The sequence below is a fragment of the Hoplias malabaricus genome, chromosome 18 (assembly GCF_029633855.1).
Source record: "Hoplias malabaricus isolate fHopMal1 chromosome 18, fHopMal1.hap1, whole genome shotgun sequence".
NCBI classification, from domain to species: Eukaryota; Metazoa; Chordata; class Actinopteri; order Characiformes; family Erythrinidae; genus Hoplias; species Hoplias malabaricus.
Window position 1 is genome coordinate 33,954,996 of NC_089817.1, and position 20,000 is coordinate 33,974,995.

A 20,000-nucleotide genomic window follows, 5' to 3' on the forward strand; every position below is an offset into this window, starting at 1 on the left:
TCAGTGCGCCGTTTGGGACGCTCCCCGAGTTGTGAAGATAGCTTACCCAAGTTGTAGTGTGTTTTAGTCTTTCTTTCGGTCTGTTGTTTCCTCAAAAACGGACAGGTCATTGTTTATTGGTGGTCAGTGTGTGCTTTTCTCTCTATCCTACGGTAGACGGTCTTATCATTCGAGTCTGTTAAACTTAGGCTGGAGTTAACGTTCGCTTTTTCACTTACCATCTGCTGCTTATTCAAACTGTCCGTTCCACCTTAAATAATTACTAACCGCTGCACTATTTAAGATGGAACTGAAACGAAGCTCCGTAACGAACGTGTATAAAAGAACGTTAACTCAAGTTTCTCGTGCGCTAAAAGAGGGCTACGCTGAGCTGTGTGTTCGATTTTTAATGTTCCACCTTAAATTGCGTAGTCACTTCATTCTGGCGCCTCTTGGGCGCAACGTGAACTGCTGCGCTTTTTAAGGTGGAACCGGACAGTCGAGCAAACCAGTAAATATGTATTTTAAGCGGCGAAGCTCAGGATTAATTTAGTCGTTTCCTAAGAGGGGGTGTGAAACTACGAAGCCCTGCTCGTGACGTTCCTTCAAAGTATATTAAGGCGTGGGAACGAGATGTTTAATGCGTGGGAATGACTTAATACTGCACGGGAACGAGATGTTTAAACTAATTATTAACGACCTAATGGTGCCTGAGAAGGAAATATTGAACAACTTTAATTCCCACGCTTTATTATTTAATAGTTTTTGACGAGATGTCACCAGCTGGTCTCCATATGGATCAATGAATGTTTAATATCGTTATTGTGGTCGTGTTTGTTATAATTTATTGCACTCAACAGCAGTAACCCATTATTTTCCCGTAGTTCTGTTTTGAGACGGTGTGAGTCCAGTCTGAGAATAGTTGTAGATTAAGTCTTCTCATTTTGTTTTTCCTTTCCACCTTAAACAGTACAGTAGTTCTTCCAGTACCATTTAAGGTGGAGCAGAAAATTGGAAATGGTGTCCAACATCAGTTTCTTTTTCCTGAAGCAGCAGTTTCTTCGCCACGCTGCATGTGTACAGTGTAAGGTTTGTGTGTAAAACTCCAGCTTTAATTAAAGATTGTGCTCTTTCTCTCCCTCTCTTCTCTCTCTCCCTCTTTCTTATCTCTCTCTTCTCTCCCTTTCTCCCTCTCGCTTTCTCCCTCTCGCTTTCTCCCTCTCTCTCTCTCTCTCTCTCTCTCTCTCTCTCCAGGTCCCTGAAAACGACAAGCTGAAAGATGGCCGACGACCCAAGTGCTGCGGACAGGAATGTGGAAATCTGGAAGATCAAGAAGCTTATCAAAAGCCTTGAAGCTGCCCGAGGGTGAGACCCCCAGCTATACGTCACCCAGGACAGGTGTTTAGGGGGCACTTAGGTCTTTAACGTTGTCCAGTGGATCCAGCCACTTAGTGACAGCTGTTCAGCTTCGAACACAAGGAACAGGCCTCTCTCTCAGTTCAGGGTTTTTTTTTTTATTTTATTCTGATGAAAATCAAAAGAAAATAAAATCGAAGGAAGAAACTGAAAAAAAAAACAAAGGAGAGAGGAAGGAATGAAAGATTTAACGATGTGAAAAGTCACTTTGGCGGCTCCCTGTTCCTCAGCACGGACGCTGAAGCCTCAATGGGACAGGATTAGTTTTACAGGGGACGCTGGAGTAGAGTCGTTTGACCACATGATGTCAGTGTTGTTTATGATTGATTTGCACTGGGGAAGATATAACAGACGGAGGGGGTGGCTGCTCGATTTAGGCTTTGCCCTCACACAGTGTGGATTAGACAGAGCAGAGCTACTGGAGATTTTAGACGGTCACTGCCACTCTGTCGTGGAAACGTTACATCATTGAGAATGGACTTGTGGTGCTCCAGGGCTCACCTGGAGTTAAAAACGTAATTGCTGACCTGTGAAGGAAATGAGAGCGGTTTGTGTGGTCCAGTAACCGCTTGTGTTTGTTTGCTGTTTGCAGGAATGGCACTAGTATGATCTCCCTCATCATCCCTCCTAAGGACCAGATATCTCGTGTGGCTAAAATGCTGGCTGATGAGTTTGGCACTGCCTCAAACATCAAGAGCAGAGTGAACAGACTCTCGGTGCTGGGAGCCATCACCTCAGTACAGCAGAGACTCAAACTCTACAACAAGGGTGGGTACTTGCTCTCCCGTTTCCACAAGTGAGCTCAGTTCTGGTTCTCAATTAAACGTCTGTGACCTGCTTTGGTCCAAACCCCTCGAGCCCCACAGCAGTGTTCTCCCCCTGTGTAAACAGCACCTGTTCCTTTAAATGATAACGAGCCGCTCGCTGTTCACCCCGACCCAGAGCGCACAGCAGTGAGGAGCGAGGAGCAGAAGCTCTGGGTTTTTTTTCCTGTTTTACTCAGTGCTCTTATTTCTCCGTGATAGTGCCACCTGGGTCAGGTTTTGTTTTTTCTTCATGATCAAAATGATCTGTATTAATTTCATTATATTTCTTGGTGGTCTCTTGCAGTGCCTCCTAATGGTCTTGTGGTGTACTGTGGGACCATAGTGACAGAGGAGGGCAAAGAGAAGAAAGTAAACATAGACTTTGAACCATTTAAGCCAATCAACACATCCCTGTATTTATGTGACAACAAGTTCCACACAGAGGTGAGCAATCCTTTTTGTTTTGATTTTCATTCATTCATTATCTGTAAGTGCTTATCATCTGCAGGGTCGCGGTGGGTCCAGAGCCTACCTTGGAATCATTGGGCGCAAAGCGGGAATACACCCTGGAGGGGAATACACCTGAAGGCCAGTCCTTCACAGGGCAACACACACACACACACACACATTCACTCACTCACACCTATGGACACTTTTGAGTTGCCAATCCACCTACCAACGTGTGTTTTTTGGAGCGTGGGAGGAAACCGGAGCACCCGGAGGAAACCCACGCAGACACAGAGAGAACACACCACACTCCACAGACAGTCACCCGGAGGCAACCCACACAGACACAGAGAGAACACACCACACTCCTCACAGACAGTCACCCGGAGGCAACCCACACAGACACAGAGAGAACACACCACACTCCTCACAGTCAGTCACCCGGAGGAAACCCACACAGACACAGAGAGAACACACCACACTCCTCACAGTCAGTCACCCGGAGGAAACCCACACAGACACAGAGAGAACACACCACACTCCTCACAGACAGTCACCTGGGCGTGAAGGTATGGTTAAAGTAAAGAGCGTGCACAAAGCTTTTGTGTACATTGTCTCACCGCAGAAAAGGAATTGATATCCTCTGATTATGCACCGGTTTATACATTATCTGACCTCTTTCTCAGTTTCCTGTCTTTCCTCAGTGTATCCCATTTAATTTTTCAGAGAGATGTGAGCATGAGTTGCACTTCTTGAAAACACGATCTCGTCAGGATTAAACCCGACCCTCTCTCTGACTCTTGTCCACTTCAGGCTCTCACCGCGCTGCTCTCAGACGACAGCAAGTTCGGCTTCATTGTGATCGATGGCAGCGGTGCTCTCTTCGGGACCCTGCAAGGCAACACAAGAGAAGTGCTGCACAAATTCACAGTGGATCTGCCCAAAAAACACGGTAAATAAAATCGTTTTCACACTGATATGAGAACGGAAGCCATTACAAACAGGGAACGTCGTGGTCGTAGTTTACCTTTGTGTCTGTTTGAGGTCTTGAACCCCCGTCCTCCGGGTGTGTGCTCCTCTCTCAGGTCGAGGAGGTCAGTCTGCTCTGCGTTTCGCTCGTCTGAGGATGGAGAAGAGGCACAACTACGTGAGGAAGGTGGCGGAGACGGCCGTGCAGCTTTTTGTGTCCAACGACAAGGTCAACGTGGCCGGGATGGTTCTCGCCGGATCTGCAGACTTCAAGACTGAGCTCAGCCAATCGGACATGTTTGACCCGGTACGTTTCTTCTAACCTCACCGTAACAACTTGTGCCACAACTTACATCAGAGTGCACTGATTACTGAAGAACGATGTCTTTAAACCGTGTACAACACACTCACCCCTGTTCTCTGGCTTTCTCTGCTCTCACTCTTCTGGAGCCGTCGAGTGGTTTTTGTTTGTGTTTAAACACTTTTAAATGTTCTGATTCTAATGTCTGAATATTATCAGAGGGGTTTAATTGCATTATTATGATTTTTATGTTGTTTGTGGCATAAAATGGTCTTAAAGGCTAAGCACCAGCTCCTTGAAAGTGTCAGTCAAATAAATACAGTGGAGTTCCTAACTTGTGTTTATTGATAGTCAGAAAACATGTTATTTCTTACTAATTCAAGGAATAAGGTTTAAAAGACCCCCCATCCCCCCCAACGGTGTTGGGAAACTCTAATAGGCGTCTTGCCTGTGACGTAGATGGTGGACAACACTCTAGAAGCTGCACTTAATTTAATACAGAATGAGGAAAAGGTGTGTTGTTTTTGGCTGCAATCATTCAATGTACAGTGGGACATCTGTGAACAAATGGCCCAAAGATCCCCAAAGATCCAGAAAATGGACTAAATTTGTCCGCTTTAAACGGGCACTTTGGAAAGGACCATCCGCTCACTCCGTTATCTGTAGCTCATTTCACTGGCGCTTTTCCAACAATATGGGCATGTAAGGACCCCAACGAAAGGTGTTCAAGAGCCTCTGTAACATGGAGGTAAACAGGGTAAGGACACTCACTTCGCCTGTTTTAGTTGGTGTTAGTTAACGTTAGCTTGACTCGCTAAACTCGGTGGCTCAGATTATACTCGGCTACGTAGCTGCATTACGGAGGTTTATAGTGTCGGATGAATTCGAGTTCGACTTCGATCACATTTACAAGAATAACGGTACCTCTACATTTGAGTTTAGCTTATTGCTAGGCTATTGTCATGAAATGATGTTGGTTATTTAGCTAGATACTGTCATAACAGTCAGTCATAACCGTGTTTTACCGCGGCGTTGTTCAGCTGTTGTCCACCAGTGACGTCACGGTCGCGTTCGAGAATTTCAAGCTCGGGGTTTTTCGTCAATTTAATAAAATTGTCAGTTTTAAACCAAATTAAGCTGCTATTTTCACTTTAATTCATACTTATATCTGTCAGTAACTACAATAATGTGAAATATTCATGGACGTCCATTAAGTGGTGCTTAGCCTTTAAGATTAAATTAATTTGCTTACAGCAGATATTTCTGGGACATTATATCAACCAAAAATTGCTATAGACACTTTTCTAAGTATTCAAATTTATTTGTTTATTTTTAAAACCAATGGCCCACCTTTTTAAATGTCCCCTATTGTAGACACTTTTTAAATTGGATTTGCTGTGTTTATATTGTTATTTTGCTCTCCCCCGTCCCGATGCAGAGGTTACAAGCCAAGGTGTTGAAACTGGTGGACATTTCCTACGGAGGAGAGAATGGATTTAATCAGGCCATTGAGCTCTCTGCTGAGGTTCTGTCAAACGTCAAATTCATTCAGGAGAAGAAACTAATAGGTATGACTCTGCATTCTGGGGAGGTGCAGTATAGCGTGTGTTAAAGGGCTGATAAGTTGTTTATAAACCTAAATTAAAGAGGAATAAAAGAAGTGTATGGCCCTGTTTAATCACAGTCCAGTTCTTAAACTTTGCTTGAGGCGATATGTGTGTTTTACTGTACGCTGTGAACATTTTGACAGAACTTCAAACGGGTTTCTGTGACTGTTTTGACAAACCAGGCTTTACTTGATCCAGTAAATGAAGTTAAGTGTAACACGGTGTGCGGTGAAGGTCTTGGAGATGTATGATCTTCACTGAGCAGATCTCTCTCAAGGCGCTGTTGCACATGTGTCTTCAGGGCGATACTTTGACGAGATCAGTCAGGACACGGGGAAGTACTGTTTCGGAGTGGAGGACACGCTCAAGGCGCTGGAGATGGGAGCCGTGGAGATCCTCATTGTTTATGAAAACTTGGACACTATGCGCTACGTCCTGCGCTGCCACGGAGCCGAGGGCAGCTCGCCTGAAAATGGTATTTACATAAAATACATGAACTCGCGTTACAATGAACGGTGAACATGAATAAAACGCATGTTGCTTAATTCTGTCTGTTTGTTTGTTTCTGACATAGATGAGAAAACACTGTATCTGACACCTGAGCAGGAGAAGGACAAGTCTCACTTCACAGACAAAGAGGTGGGTGAACAATCGTTTAATTTTTTCTCTTATATTTTCCCCTTGGCTCTTTATGTCAAATCAGTCAAACACCAGCACTGGGAAGATGTTGTTTTCATTTTTTAGTAAAGATTTTGTGTGTGTGTGTGTGTGTTTCAGACTGGGCAGGAGCATGAATTAATAGAGAGCATGCCGCTACTCGAGTGGTTTGCCAACAACTACAAGAAATTCGGTGCCACGCTGGAGATTGTGACGGATAAGAGCCAGGAGGGTTCGCAGTTTGTGAAAGGCTTTGGCGGTATCGGGGGTGAGGCACCAATTTATAATACAAATTTAGTGGCTCTGTTTTTGTTTTGTTTTTGAGGTGAGACTGGAACTGGAATATACGGTATTACGGCTGTGTTTATACTTGTCAGCAGTCATTAAAACTAAATCATGGAGCGATTTGTTAGTAAGTGTGTGTGTGTGTGTCCTCTCAAATTTTGGCTTGTACCAAACTGTCTGAGCAGAGAGATCTTGGTTCATTCCTAAACGAACCCTGCTGCTGTTCCTTTCAAGTGTGAACACTACACGAGCCAACGGCATCTACACCAAATAAGTCTGAAGTCCCCGGATGTGACTGTAAACATGCTGCAACAAAAAAGTCTTTGTTTTGTGCAACAAAGGAAATTCTGCTCCTGTGTTAAATCTTTAATGCATTTCACCACCTCTCGCTGTGTCCCCACCCGGTAAAAATAGCACCAGGTGTAAACAACCTCGATAAGTGCATTAAGCCCAGCATGGGGCGCTGTTCTGAAGACTGGCGTGACAGTGAATGATAAACAAATCAAGAATAAAATGTAACTGTGACAACTTCTTGTTTGATATGGACCAAGGGAACTGCCCTACGAATGTGAACACACCGTAAAATCCAGTTAAATCAGACTGATTTTCTATCATTCATTCATTGTCTGTAACCCTTATCCAGTTCAGGGTCGCGGTGGGTCCAGAGCCTACCTGGAATCACTGGGCGCAAGGCAGGAACACACCCTGGAGGGGGCGCCAGTCCTTCACAGGGCAACACACACTTGCACATTCACTCACACACTCACACCTACGGACAATTTTGACAATTTCGCCAATCCACCTAACAACGTGTGTTTTTGGACTGTGGGAGGAAACCGGAGCACCCGGAGGAAACCCACGCAGACACAGGGAGAACACACCACACTCCTCACAGACAGTCACCCGGAGGAAACCCACGCGGACACAGGGAGAACACTGATTTTCTTTCAGTGATTTTTAATACTGTGTACTCTGTGCTCTCCGACTTCCTGAAATGTCTACAACATTTTTTAATTGGTTAAATTACCTGTATAAACCTATAGTACAACTACGTCATTGTCCGTGGTGCAAACGTGTCTTCTTCCTTCTCTCCTTTTTACAGGAATACTGCGATACCGAGTGGATTTCCAGGGCATGGAGTACCAGGGGGAGGACGATGAGTTCTTTGACTTAGATGACTACTAGGTAGTCGGGACTGACACAACAGAGAATTAATTTTTCAGCAGTAAAAGATTCCCTCTCTCTATCGCTCAGCCCACGTTCGGTGGGAGAAAGGCAGGAACAGCGAAGCGGCGATGAGGAAATTATGACGTGAAGGAGGGGACAGAGAAATGGTATCTACTTAAACGTATCCCTGACCTTAGGACACACACTGACTGGATGAAGCTGACTGGGTTTTGTCTTCTCTTCATGTCATTAACACATCACAGCAACAGTACACAAACACCCCCCTCCCCTCTGCCAGACTTTGCCTCGGCTCGATGGAAAACACTGAAAGGCTGTCAGGTTTTTTATATGATTATAAAAAAAAATAAAAAAAAACAAAAAACAGTACCCAGTTTATGACTACGGCTGCACAATATGGGTATCGCTGTTCTGGAGGGACACGAATAAGAGCCAAACCAAGCTAATGACCAATGGTAATTGAAAACCTTGTGAGCTGTGATTGGTCGGGATGCCGAACAACTAAACTGGAACCTCATTGGTGTTTTAGGTCACTGATGTTAAACGTTAACGTTGGGATAAACGTTAATTTTAAATTTATATATAACACTGCAGCGGAGGTTTGAGGCGTTCAATTCAACCCATCTCTGTTTTCATAAAACGTTTGTTGCGTATTATGGCCGATGAACAAGTTAAATAAAGGCGGCTCCTAACTTTGACGGCCTTCGTGAACCCTGAATGATTACGTTCAAGCGAGCGGCAGTGTCAGAAACGTCTGTACCACTGTCTGCAACGGCTGTCACACGTGACGATAACTGCTTTAACAGACACTTTCATCCAGAGCGATGAGGCGCACCCTGTTTATTGAAAACTACTTCTATTGGTGCTTTTCCACTGTGTGGTACCTACACTGTTAGACCCCTGGTGTCTGGTTCATGTTCCACTACCACAGTCTACAACCCCGGTCTCTAACAGGAACCGCAAGCTTTGGAAACCACAGCGATAATGTTAAGGGTTGTTGTTGTTTGGGACTGAACACAGCTCCGTCATCAGTTCAGACAGATCAGTAGAGTTTGTTCCTTCCTTGTTGCAGCGTCCAGCTCTCGCTGGATTCTTTCGTCGGCCACCGATCCAAGGAGCGTTTGAACCTCTTCAAAAGACCACGGCGTCATTTTACGAGCTGCCGTCGTGAGTCGGATAAAAACAAACGTGGCGTCTGCTTCTTTGAGCCATTAGAGCAGATACAAAAAAAAAATAATCCCCGATTTCCAAACCCTACGTACCACTTTTGCCTAATGGAAAAGCAAAAATGGAGAGTAGAGCCGTGTAGGTACCGTGCAGTGGAGACGTGCCCTGTTACGAATGTGTGTCACAGCCCTACAGCTCGGAAACTGCGAGTCTTTTTGGGGTGTGTTCTCTTTTGTCAGTAGTACGCTGTAGATACACTGTGCCCAGACGCTCTTTTCAAAATCCTACGTCCTAAACGTTTAGTGAATAGGGATGGGGCTTGAATGGGAAGGGCCCAAATTTCTTTAATAGTGCGTCCAAAAATGTCCCTTCTACACAGTGTAATCTTAACGAACACCTGCTTGTATAACGGCTGTGGTGATTGGTCAGAGACTTCATTTGCATATTGCAACTTTCTGCAAAATCGGTATCGACCATTTACACATCTTCACCGTAGTCTGCTGTGTCATTAATAAGTGTGAGAAGGGTCCGCTGCGAGGGACATATTGTGTAGCTCTATTCTTACCCCAACTTTTTTTACCGCCCCCTGCTGCTGGTGTGCCGTTTTATTGGAATTTATGGCATTTTTACTTGAAATATCCTTGGCGTTTGTGCCGAGCAGGACGAATTAAATCTGCGCTGCTTTCACAGCCACATGAGGCCTCCTTACGTCCACGCCTGCACTTCTCTCCTCCAGTCTACTCCTGCCTTCTTTCTGCTGTAAATCAGTGTGGTGGTGGTGATGATGCGTTCTGAGCCAGCTCGGTCTCCTGCTCCTCTCGTCTCAACTCGCACAGAAGGACCATCACAAAGCTGGATCCCCCTCTCCGTTCTGTTTGTTTCTGGACAATGTCCCGCCCCAACGGGCCTGTCACAATTGTTGTGCAAACAAAACAATCGCACTAACGTGAATATATGAAAGCCTAGGTCATATCCGGACCTGTCATTGGTCTCGTTCAGTCTAAACCCGGACTGTGTGCAACAATATGCAACAATAGAATTTGCTGTGGAATCCAAGACTAGGTTCTCTAGCTTGTAACTTGGGGCTGCAGCACCTTCAGGGGGCAGCACTGAGTCATGTTTGTTTATTTGAGTTCTGTTGTCTGACGTTATGAATCCGGATGAAGCATCACGATTGTGACAGGCCTAACGCCAAGCCTCAGACGGACTGTATTTGCGTGCCTGAATTGTGTGGTGTGTGTGAAATAATGATGGCACCATTCTAATGCCTCATGGTATTGTAACGATGTGGACATCAATATGAGCTCAATGGCTCTTATCGACTGAAAGACTACAGACACTGACCACGGAGGGGTGCTGAAATCGACCGAACTGTGACAGTATGGATGTGTAAATCCCGTGTTAGGGTTCATCTTCCTCTGCCTATAAACCTCTTAGTTCATCCCAATCTAAGCCCTCCACTTCTCTCAGCCGTGTAGAGACACTGATTTTGATTCGGACAAATGGGAGATGAGCACACGTCGGAACTTTATCGGTAACCGCGGCACGGCCTCGTTTTGATCTCTCAGATTCACCAGGCGTCGGGCGAAACCCAACGAAGTAGTCTTTAACAGGAGAAAATCACAGCGAAGAGGCTCCCTATTTTAACAGATATTTTCTGTATTTTCTCATCTCCTTCCTCAACCCATCAATATTTTGTATAAATCATTTGTTACATAAGGTCACAGATATATTAAACGTTCTCATTGTTTGCAAATGTCTCGCTTCTGTTTGCTGATTTTGAAATGGGATTCAAAGCAAATTCACGTTTAAAGATGTACGTTTTACGTTGTTATTATTATTATTTTACGTAGGGATAGGGTTTGGTGAAATGTGAACCATTTATAGAGGTCTGTTTCCTTTAACACAGCACTCAACAACATCCAAGTTAAGCCTAGTGTGTGTGTGTGTGTTACTAAACTTGTGCTTGGGAAACTTCCTTGTGACCGGTTTTGTAACTCAAGTTAAGCCTGTGTTTACAACAGAAACTTGGTGGGGTTCGAGGTTTAGGAGATGGACCCTGTCCAGTGGAAAATCAAGTGTGAATGACCATGCTAACGTTAATGTGGTTGTAATACGACTGAAGGTTAAATCATTAGTGAAAGAAGCAGTCTACGTTAATGGTCCATTTGATCGGGGCTGATAAACTGGGGCGTTCCTATCACTGCGTTCACAGAAACAATTAATTAATTTATCTTCTTTAACCGGTTCAACGTGATAAGCTTGGGGTGGGTTTGGAATCCACCCAGAATGACTGTCTTCCACAGTTCCCAAAACACGGATTCAGGCGGACAGAATTTATGACCTCAAACCTCAGGAATCCACTAGAAAGGTGAGTGGAGATGTGGGGGGGGGAAATTGCATGTTCATAGAACCACCAAAAGTGAAGAGTTAAAGTCCTATCTGACCAACTTGCGAGGCTTTGTTTTATTAGTATTAACCAATATATCTGTCATTGTGCTGAGCTTTTGTTGAGGTCTTCAGGACGTCCTGTCCCACTGATCATAATGTTCAACCTCAATCGGAATATTAGTGAGATACGCGTTAAATATAACCAGGAGATATTTACCGTACCTGAGGTACGTCAATCATTCAGGGGGACTCCCCTCGGGCTCTTGACTGACAGCGAGGAGAGCCAATCACGGCACAAGTCCCAATACGTGGCCACGCCTTTGATGAGTACGTTTTGTCCGATGCGGAGCGTGTATTCCGCGTCGTCCCCGCCCTGTGCTTCTCCCTTTTCTCGTATGACGTCGCCGGAGCTGCAGGGCTGGGTTTCCATTTTTTGATGCGAGTTTCGGGGGGAACTAACAATATGGAGCCGGACATGGAGGACAAAACGCTAGAGCTTATGGTGAGCGTTCAGTTTGCGGGTGGTTTCCCTGTTTTAAATAAACAAAAACGGGCCTCTTATTTATGGCCTGCGGGGTCTTTCTTGAGAGTGGCTCTAATATAAGTCTGAACTGCTTTAAGGGCGAGGTGGTGATGAAGTACGTTTATTTTGACGAGGAAAGAGGGGCACATGTCCTAAAAACAGGGTTTGTACGCGTATTTGGAGTGTATTTCGCCTGACCTAGAGAAGGCCCTGTCTGTGTGTGGGCATCTCTTTCCAGTGTCTTACCGGTGCCCTGATTTAAATATATCACTACGAATAAATCTTAGAATATCTCAAAAATATGGACGTTTTAACGGCTCAAGATTAACGTCTAACACCCGCCTGCTGTCGCGGCTTAAATAAGAGAATGTGTTTTCAAAGATAAGAGGAAAGATTGCTTCCTTTTCCCTGGGTCTTCTTCTAATTCTCCGTTCCACCTTAAACGGTGCGGCAGGCGCATTGTAGGGCCTGTGGAGCCTCTACGCAGCTAGCAGGTTTTTTAAGGTGGAACGGGCAATTCGGAGGAAGGGCTCCGAGAATAGGAAGCCAAAGTGAGCTTCGTACTGCGGCGCCGCTGCGCCATTATGAGCTAACAGCTAAAGCTAATGCTAACGTCTCGCCAAGATTAATTCCACTTTGGGCACAGTTTAGCTCATATTTTTCCGGCCTGTTGGGACTAAAATGTGACCCCACGTTGACTGGGGTTTGTGACGTATTGAACACGGTTGTGTCCTGTTTGTAATTCGTACGTAAACGTTAATGTTGGTGTACGTAGAGCCTAGCCTTAGCCCACTTAAATGGCAGATGACGTTGACTGCATTAACCCTTGATAAACGTTATATTACTTTAATTCTGTCTGTTCCACACTGTTTAATATCTTTAAATAGGCCGTGTGTATATGTATTACTTAGTTTTCTCACGAGAGTGACCTTAGCTTACATTTCTATTGTTATTCACCACTCAGAGCTCCACTTTGAACACATTTATGGGTTAAAGAAACCAAAAACTGCTACTCTAATGTACATTTACACATTTGTACATTAACCCAAGCACTTTAAAACCTCTCATTACGTCTTAGAATTAAAGAAACCGTGTCTTTAAGGTGGATAGGTAAATGAGGTAGATGCTGATTGGCTGTGGCTCATTCAAAAACAGTCCTGGGCTGAAAAGCTGCTTATAACAGTGGACATTTGGTATGGGATGATTATGAATGTCGACGTGTGTGAAGTATGTGTTTAACTGTGAGCTCTGTTTCCAAACAGTGTTTAAAGAGGAAAGAGACCTGTTTATCTGACACCAAAGAGCAGAAAACACAGGCAGCGTTGAGCTGTGACCCTGAACACTTCTTATAACTTCAGGCGGAGCTGAAGGCTGAATAGTGGATATGCACTGACAGCTGGTTTGAATGGCATCAGTTCTCCCCGTACGGCGGCAGTTGTGGAGGGGGTTGGGGTGTATCTCAGGCAGCGAGGGAACGGTCAGTTGATGTTGGAAGCAGGATGGTCGTGATGTTTTGGTCAGAGCATCTCCATAACGTCAGACCTTGTGGTGTAGTCCCAGTGTAGAGTGGCTACTACCTGGAGGGACGACCGATGACCAGGGGTTCCTGAAGCTCGTGGATGTATAAGGGAAGTAAAGTTAAGCCAGTCTGGTCCGATCACACAGATGAGCTACTTTAGAGCACACTACAGAAAGAGTTAGTAGTGGCTCTGAGAGAAATGAGCCCATACGTCCAGTCGGTCTCAGTGTGTGCTACACTTGGGATTGGACCCGACGGGCTCGCCTTCACCGAGCCTCGGGCACCCATGATCCTGTCGCTGGCCCTGCACCTGTCCTCCTTGTACCACGTTCTCTAGGTACTAACCTCTGGGAACACTCCCCGCAACTTGCTTTTTTCAATAATGGCAACTCTAACAATAATGCACACAGCCACACACACAAACATTCAGAACATATGACGTTCTGAGACTGGGAAAGCATTACACAGCAGTGAGTGGTGAGGTAGACACCTGCCTGTGTTGTTCTGACATTACCTTTGTTCCTATAAGTTTAAGGCGTTTCTACACCAGCCTTTTTGGCTTTGAGTCATCGCATACAGACGAAAGTCATATTGAAAGTGGTCTTTAGTGTCTGATGATCTGGTCAAATGCCTAATGTGTTGTGTAAGGTGAACATCAATGAAGTCAGGTGGTTTGTGTTGGTTCCTGATGGTTTTGTAGCGATATTCGGTTTTGTTGTGTGTGTTTCTGATGAGCTGACATCTCTACAGTTGGCCTCTGATGTCCTTGGCCACATTAGATGGTCTTTCAAGGTGCCGTCTAACACCGGGAACATCTTAATTTTAATCAGGATGGCTGTGTTTGAGTATGCAGCATCACTTTTTCTCAGTCTATGTAATATTATGGCATCTACCATGGCTGTGGGTTTGCTTCCTGTTGCCATGGATACAGTGAGATGGGTAGGAGTGTGTCCACTCTCGTCTCCGTCAGGGGAGGAACGTTGAGGAGAAACGAGCATTTGTCTTCATCAGGGAGAACACACTTGGGCCTCAAAGGGCAGGGTCCAGTAGTTTGGAGTTTTCCCAGTTCTGAAAAAAACTGGTTTTTAACATCAGTGAAATAGTCTGTGTATTAAGGGTTAAGTTTAAAACAGCCTTGTGTGTCCTTCACCTCCTGTCGAGTCCCTAAAAGAGGCTTGGAATGGACACAGCAAGTCTTCAGTGTTTTTAGATATTGGTTTATGTTTGTTTTTAAGCTTATAGCTATTCTCTTTTGGATAATGGATCAAGGAAGAAGAATAATCCCTGATTAAGCCTTCGAGGATAACTCCACCCAGTTCACAAACGTGCATAACTAAACAGAACACGGCCGTACTGTAGGTGGTTCTTCTGATGGATTAATCTGGGTGGATGGGCTGGGCAATTAATCGAAAATTAATCAAAATTGACCATAAGAACTTCTAATCCACTTAATCTTGTCTAAATCTATTGTACATCTATCTATTGATTCATTCATTCATTATCTGTAACCCTTATCCAGTTCAGGGTCGCGGTGGGTCCAGAGCCTACCTGGAATCATTGGGCACAAGGCAGGAATACACCCTGGAGGGGGCGCTAGTCCTTCACAGGGCGACACACACACACACACATTCACACGGACGCTTTTGAGTCGCCAATCCACCTACCAACGTGTGTTTTTGCACTGTGGGAGGAAACCCACGCAGACACAGAGAACACACCACACTCCTCACAGACAGTCACCCGGAGGAAACCCACGCAGACAGAGAGAACACACCACACTCCTCACAGACAGTCACCCGGAGGAAACCCACGCAGACACAGGGGGAACACACCACACTTCTCACAGACAGTCCCCCAGAGGAAACCCACACAGACACAGGGAGAACACACCACACTCCTCACAGACAGTCCCCCAGAGGAAACCCACACAGACACAGGGAGAACACACCACACTCCTCACAGACAGTAACCCGGAGGAAACCCACACAGACACAGGGAGAACACACCACACTCCTCACAGACAGTCACCCGGAGGAAACCCATGCAGACACAGGGAGAACACACCACACTCGTCACAGACAGTCACCCGGAGGAAACCCACACAGACACAGGGAGAACACACCACACTCCTCACAGACAGTCACCCGGAGGAAACCCATGCAGACACAGGGAGAACACACCACACTCCTCACAGACAGTCACCCGGAGCGGGAATCAAACCCACAACCTCCAGGACCCTGGAGCTGTGTGACTGCGACATTACCTGTGTGTTCACGTACTTCAAAACCACACTACCACACAGTAATGACATGATTCTGCCTCAGTCTGCCACATAGAAGCGACATGGAGGAGAACCTAAACACTGAGGCTGACTGATTGACTCGAGAAGTTCGTACCAAAGAAAAACGCAGCATCTGTGGTTTGGACGTGACTTTAATTAAGACACTAAGACGACACTGAACACAAAGTAAAATGTAAACACTGACAAACAAAAAACAGTGACCAAAGCAAAATCACACACCAAATATGAACATCATTAATCGTAATCATGGTCAAATGTACGATGAACCGTGATATTGATCACATCGCCCAGCACCACTGTGTAGGTATTCACATTGGTCTTTTAAAGGGTCTGTGTCCTGGAAATCTGTACTGAAATAGGAGTTTGTTTTTGCCCTCAGTGATGGGGTTAGAAGTGAGGATGAGCTGGTACTGACCGACGTGGATACCCCCTCTCCCTGTTGTGTATATTGATAACAATAGGTACTCATTTGTAAAAGAGAACATCTGGTTTATAGAGGATCACAGAGAAACACAGCTCTTGTTCTGAATTATACTTTAGCTGTACATATGTTGTGAATGAAAATGGACTTCTGGCTTCATCTGTATGTGTCTGTGGACAAAGACAGGTATACAGCTGTTAGACTACACACACACACACACTCTCTCTCTCTCTCTCTCCCACCCATATCCCACACCAAACAAGCCTCCGTTAGATTATTTACTGTACACAAAGCTGCAGGACGGGAGACGTATAAAAGGCCTTTTTATCTACGGTAGCAGTAACGAATGTAACGTGACAAAGGTAGAGAGTGACTGACTGATAAGAGATTTTATTGCCCATGTTTTGCTGTGTTTCAATTTTAAAGGTCCTTTAAAATGTAAAAAAAATGGATGTTCCTCATTTTTCCCAAAATATAGAGTTTGGAGAAATGTTGAAGTTTGTCAAAGGAACAGTAATGTTTTAAAAAGATGGTGATGCTCCACTGAGCTGTAATATGGATTGTTGAGTTAACATGGCACAGCGGGTAGTGTTGCAGTCAAACAGCTCCAGGGGCCTGGAGGTTGTGGGTTCGAGTCCCGCTCCGGGTGACTGTGAGGAGTGTGGTGTGTTCTCCCTGTGTCTGCGTGGGTTTCCTCCGGGTGACTGTCTGTGAGGAGTGTGGTGTGTTCTCCCTGTGTCTGTGTGGGTTTCCTCCGGGTGACTGTCTGTGAGGAGTGTGGTGTGTTCTCCCTGTGTCTGCGTGGGTGTGCTCCGGGTGACTGTCTGTGAGGAGTGTGGTGTGTTCTCTCTGTGTCTGCGTGGGTTTCCTCCGGGTGACTGTCTGTGAGGAGTGTGGTGTGTTCTCTCTGTGTCTGCGTGGGTTTCCTCCGGGTGACTGTCTGTGAGGAGTGTGGTGTGTTCTCCCTGTGTCTGCGTGGGTGTGCTCCGGTTTCCTTCCACAGTCCAAAAACAACACATTGGTAGGTGGATTGGCGACTCAAAAGTGTCTGTAGGGTGTGTGTGAGTGTGTGTGTTGCCCTGTGAAGGACTGGTGCCCCTTCCACGGTGCGTTCTCACCTTGCGCCCAATGATTCCTGGTAGGCTCTGGACCCACCGCAGCCCTGAACTGGATTACAGATAATGAATGAATGAATGAACATGTTTTATGTAGCTGTCTCCTGCCCACAGTAGGTCGATCATGAAGCTATAAGGAGTGTCTCAGCTCCGCCTGCCTTTAATAGCGAGGCGCCACAGAGCAGAGTGTGTTCAGAGTCTCTGGTTCCAGCTCCTGTTGCTTTAAATGATAAGGAGCCACACACACTGTGAAGGAGTTGCATCAAGCGAGACACACACACACACACACACAGGAGCTCTGGTCTTGTCTGTTGTACATGGTTTATTTGACCCTGTCTCTGGGTCCTGCTCTGTGATTGGAGGTGATCGTGGTCCAGGATGGTTCTCAAATCTCTGCGTTTGACGTAAGGAGCAGCGTAGAATCAGAGCCACTCGTTTTAGCCCATGTGTTTCTGACTTGGGCAGCTAACAAACTTGGGAAATTGATCTTTCCACAGTATTTTTAACAGTTTTTAACATTATCTCAGTTACATTATGGGATGTATTGTGTTTATCGTGCTTTATATCAGTATTAATGTTTAATATTCGGCTGTATTGATGCACAGTGAAGTCTCTAACGGCAACGAGAGTGGTTCGCCTGTGCTTCTCCTTTAAAAACAGATGCGTTTTGGAAATGTGGTTTGTGTCTGAGTGAGTTTACGACACCAAGTTTCACTGCTGTATAAACGTAAGAGCAGAAAGCAGAACTGATTGCGTCCAGTGACGTTATTGTTTTCCTCTCTCTCCAGAACACCTCGGTCATGGAGTCCCTTCCTGGAGATCTCTCCCCAAAGACCACCACAGTATTTAAGGTGAGACATCATTAGTTTAACACCACTACTGTAAATGCTCAGGGTTTAACTGCTCACAAAATGCTCGGTACGTTTGCCTGGGAACTTCATTCAGTTTTCACTAAAGCGTTTGAGCATTAAACTGGTCTTAAATAGATCTGTCAGTGTTTAACATCATTCTGTGTATTAATGTTTCTGTCTTCAGTTTATTACAGCTCAATAAATGTGCTATAGAATGTATTTACCTGGCCCTTCTGCCTTTGTAAGAACATTTTTAAATGGATGCATTTCTTTTTAGGAAATGGGGTTTGAGTTCAGATACAAACCCCATTCATTCATTATCTGTAACCCTTATCCAGTTCAGGGTCGCGGTGGGTCCAGAGCCTACCTGGAATCATTGGGCACAAGGCAGGAACACACCCTGGAGGGGGCGCCAGTCCTTCACAAGGCAACACACACACTCACACATTCACTCACACCTACGGACACTTTTGAGGGTCCACCTTCCAACGTGTGTTTTTGGACTGTGGGAGGAAACCCACGCAGAGACAGGGAGAACACACCACACTCCTCACAGACAGTCACCCGGAGGAAACCCACGCGGACACAGGGAGAACACACCACACTCCTCACAGACAGTCACCCGGAGGAAACCCACGCAGACACAGAGAAAACACACCACACTCCTCACAGACAGTCACCCGGAGGAAACCCACACAGACACAGGGAGAACACACCACACTCCTCACAGACAGTCACCCGGAGGAAACCCACGCAGACACAGAGAGAACACACCATACTCCTCACAGACAGTCACCCGGAGGAAACCCACGCAGACACAGGGAGAACACACCACACTCCTCACAGACAGTCACCCGGAGGAAACCCACACAGACACAGGGAGAACACACTGCACTCCTCACAGACAGTCACCCGGAGGAAACCCACACAGACACAGGGAGAACACACCGCACTCCTCACAGACAGTCACCCGGAGGAAACCCACGCAGACACAGAGAGAACACACCATACTCCTCACAGACAGTCACCCGGAGGAAACCCACGCAGACACAGGGAGAACACACTGCACTCCTCACAGACAGTCACCCGGAGGAAACCCACACAGACACAGGGAGAACACACCGCACTCCTCACAGACAGTTACCCGCAGTCACAACCTGTGGAGCTGTGTGACTGCGACACTACCTGCTGCGCCACCGTGCCACCCTCATTCATGTGTTTTGTCATGAAACGTTTGTTGTCTTTAAACATTCATAATTCCTTCATTCATAAACGGTTGCATTATATAAATATATATAAAATATTTGTAGCCTGACAAATAAATAAATAAATGCCAGGTGTTAAGAGTTTGGCAGGTTTTAATGAGTATATTCCCCTACTATTACTCCACACGGGTCAGAGAGGAGGTCCGTGGTCAGCGCGCTGGCTTACAGTGGGAGTCCAGACACTGGTTTAGATTCAGATGATGATGATGATGATGATGATGATGGCGTCCATTTGTATTCACCCCAACAATCGATATAAACGTGGAATGGTGAATAAAGGGTGAGGGGTGTTTTATTTACCGTGTGTTATGTTTTGTCAGATCACTAACGGCCCCCTGACGGGTTCGAGGAAGAGGCCGTCGGAGGGGAACTACGAGAAAGAGAAGGACGTTTGTATCCAGCTGTTTGACCAGTGGTCTGAGGCTGATCAGGTGGAGTTTGTGGAGCACTTGATTTCACGCATGTGCCACTATCAGCACGGCCACATCAACTCGTACCTCAAACCCATGCTGCAAAGGGACTTCATCACAGCGCTGCCGGGTACCACAGCTACTTCTACCCCTGTGTTCTCTCCCTTCCGTCTTTCTCTCTCTTTCTCACAGTCTAGCTCTTCTCTTCCCCCCCCCAGTGTTCATCTACGCTTTCCAGTCTTTTAGCCCTCTACTCCTCCTCCTACATTTCTCTCTTTCTCTGACTGCTTACAAATTTCATTCTTCTTTTCTTATTCTCTGCCAAATTTTTGCCAAAATTCTCCCTCCATGATCTCCATCTTTTTTACTGTGTTCTTTCTTGCC

General features: G+C 45.7%; 2 protein-coding genes across 3 annotated transcripts in view; both read left to right on the plus strand.

Moving 5' to 3' along the window:
- Nucleotides 1-10,560, plus strand: part of etf1b (eukaryotic translation termination factor 1b) — an 11,077-nt gene extending 517 nt beyond the window's left edge. The window contains exons 1-11 of one of the 2 annotated variants that reach the window (XM_066651124.1): nucleotides 104-122; nucleotides 1,234-1,344; nucleotides 1,988-2,163; nucleotides 2,506-2,645; nucleotides 3,462-3,600; nucleotides 3,734-3,924; nucleotides 5,357-5,486; nucleotides 5,827-6,000; nucleotides 6,100-6,164; nucleotides 6,303-6,450; nucleotides 7,570-10,560. In XM_066651124.1, coding sequence (XP_066507221.1) covers nucleotides 1,259-1,344; nucleotides 1,988-2,163; nucleotides 2,506-2,645; nucleotides 3,462-3,600; nucleotides 3,734-3,924; nucleotides 5,357-5,486; nucleotides 5,827-6,000; nucleotides 6,100-6,164; nucleotides 6,303-6,450; nucleotides 7,570-7,652 — 1,332 coding nt within the window. In that variant the 5' untranslated portion in view covers nucleotides 104-122; nucleotides 1,234-1,258 and the 3' untranslated portion in view covers nucleotides 7,653-10,560. Of the gene's footprint in view, nucleotides 1-103; nucleotides 123-1,233; nucleotides 1,345-1,987; nucleotides 2,164-2,505; nucleotides 2,646-3,461; nucleotides 3,601-3,733; nucleotides 3,925-5,356; nucleotides 5,487-5,826; nucleotides 6,001-6,099; nucleotides 6,165-6,302; nucleotides 6,451-7,569 lie in introns of those variants that run through there. The other variant, XM_066651123.1, reaches the window with a different exon arrangement.
- A 995-nt stretch (nucleotides 10,561-11,555) lies between these two features.
- The window catches only part of fbxw11b (F-box and WD repeat domain containing 11b), a 16,141-nt gene continuing 7,696 nt past the window's right edge, over nucleotides 11,556-20,000 (plus strand). The window contains exons 1-3 of the mRNA XM_066650748.1: nucleotides 11,556-11,712; nucleotides 17,879-17,941; nucleotides 19,527-19,746. Of these exons, the coding sequence (XP_066506845.1) occupies nucleotides 11,647-11,712; nucleotides 17,879-17,941; nucleotides 19,527-19,746 (349 nt within the window). The 5' untranslated portion in view covers nucleotides 11,556-11,646. The remainder of the gene's footprint in view (nucleotides 11,713-17,878; nucleotides 17,942-19,526; nucleotides 19,747-20,000) is intronic.